The sequence below is a fragment of the Zea mays genome, chromosome 1 (genome assembly GCF_902167145.1).
Source record: "Zea mays cultivar B73 chromosome 1, Zm-B73-REFERENCE-NAM-5.0, whole genome shotgun sequence".
NCBI lineage: Eukaryota > Viridiplantae > Streptophyta > Magnoliopsida > Poales > Poaceae > Zea > Zea mays.
Genome location: NC_050096.1, coordinates 15,919,596 through 15,921,282, shown reverse-complemented (window position 1 = coordinate 15,921,282; position 1,687 = coordinate 15,919,596). Strand labels below are relative to the sequence as shown.

Genomic DNA, 1,687 nt, shown 5'->3' with positions numbered 1-1,687 from the left:
GAAGATGGAACGACAAAAGGTGAAGGAGGACACGGAACAGGAGGTTCTCATATTGAGCATGGATTTGACAAAATGTAACCCCCTTCTTCGCCAGTACTACGAGGCAAAACAACAGGAGATTCTGGCTAGGGTAACTGGAAGCTCGTCGTCAAGCAAGTGAATGTTCATTAAACTCGTTGAGGAAGTACTCTTATTTGTTTTCGAGAACTATTTAATGTTTCTGAACTTGACCAATTTATGTTCTGTCATATTAGAACTGAATCATGTTGCTTAATAATAGTGGACTTCTTATATCATTCCTGAATTATAGCATTACACATTCGCCAGCTTCGGATTACTACAAACATAGTACAAACATAAACTGCATCGTACTTAACACATAGTAGCTTCGGAATAACGGAACAGACGACATGACAAACTTGTTACTTAACACATACTACCTTCGGATTACCATAGCTTCACGACATAGCAGTTTATGTCGGTCCAAATAACGGAACTATGGCCCATCGCTTCTGTAGTACTCCAAATGTTCGTTCAATGTCTTTTCTAGCAGACTCTTGAACAGTGGCAAAATGTTGGGTCCTCACATCATACGGATGACGGATTGTCTTCACAAACGCTGGCCAGTCCGGATAAATACCATCTGCTAGGTAATATCCCATGTTGTAGGTGTGTCCATTGACGGAGAAACTCACTGGTGGACTATCACCATGAAGATGCGAATCGAACAAGTTAGAACGCTGAAGAACATTGATGTCGTTACAGCTACCTGGCATGCCGAAGTATGCATGCCAAATCCATAAGTCATATGAGGCAACAGCTTCGAGGATCATTGTAGGGTGTTTACCACGACCGGTAAACATCCCCTTCCATGCAGTTGGGCAGTTACGCCACTCCCAATGCATGCAATCGACACTACCAAGCATACCAGGAAAGCCGCGTGATTCTCCAACATGGAGAAGCCTAGCGATATCAGCAGGAGTAGGTTTCCTAAGATAGTACCCCCCAAAAGCAGTTTGTATGGCAGTGCAAAAGTGTTTCAAAGCCTCATGTGCTGTAGATTCTCCAATTCGTACGTACTCGTCAACGGCATCCGCAGGAACACCGTATGCAAGGATACGTACGGCAGCAACAACTTTCTGAAGGGCAGATAGGCCTAGCTCACCGGCACAGTTTGGACGTTGAACGAAGTACGGATCCACTTGTTGCACAGCAAGAACGAGACGCTCAAACACATGGCGACGCATGCGAAACCTATATTGGATAAACCTATATTTCAGTACAAGTGTGAAGTACGTACTATGGACGTGAATAGATGTGCGTAACAAAAAACATACCTCCTCCGAAATTGTGCATCCGTGTACACCGGTTGCGCGCAAAAGTAGTCGGCTCGGATTCTTGCATCACCGCTGATATGGTCACGATGGATTCGAACACGACCGGGAATGGAACCAGCATACCGTCGCTCGTTAAGTGCACGACGCCTACGATGTTGGTACGTCGCAACCTCGAGGTCATGGTCTTCATCTTCCATGTCTTGCGCCATGCGAACAAAAATATTGGAATCTACGAACGGGTTCATTGTTGTGGAGGAGTGTATGCGAAGTGTGAGTGAAGTCTTGAGGTAGTGAGTATTTATAGAAGGGATACGCTTCGGAGAGAAGCCATAGTCTTGTCGTGCAGCCGA

The 1,687-nt window shown here is 45.3% G+C and overlaps 1 protein-coding gene across 1 annotated transcript; it reads right to left on the bottom strand.

The window, feature by feature from the left end:
- Positions 1 to 1,687, bottom strand: LOC103644451 (uncharacterized). Its single transcript, XM_008667654.3, has 2 exons — positions 1,338 to 1,687; positions 1 to 1,254 (listed from the first exon to the last, which is right to left on the bottom strand). Exons 1-2 carry the CDS (start codon positions 1,580 to 1,582, stop codon positions 474 to 476), a joined length of 1,026 nt encoding a protein of 341 aa, XP_008665876.2. The 5' UTR covers positions 1,583 to 1,687; the 3' UTR covers positions 1 to 473.

What these genes read in the sequence shown, in the direction of transcription:
- LOC103644451 (XM_008667654.3), bottom strand. Translation starts at nt 1,582, where the DNA reads ATGAACCCGTTCGTAGATTCCAATATTTTTGTTCGCATGGCGCAAGAC. An exon ending in GATGCACAATTTCGGAGGAG is followed by an intron (nt 1,255 to 1,337) that starts GTATGTTTTTTG and finishes TATCCAATATAG; the next exon opens with GTTTCGCATGCGTCGCCATG.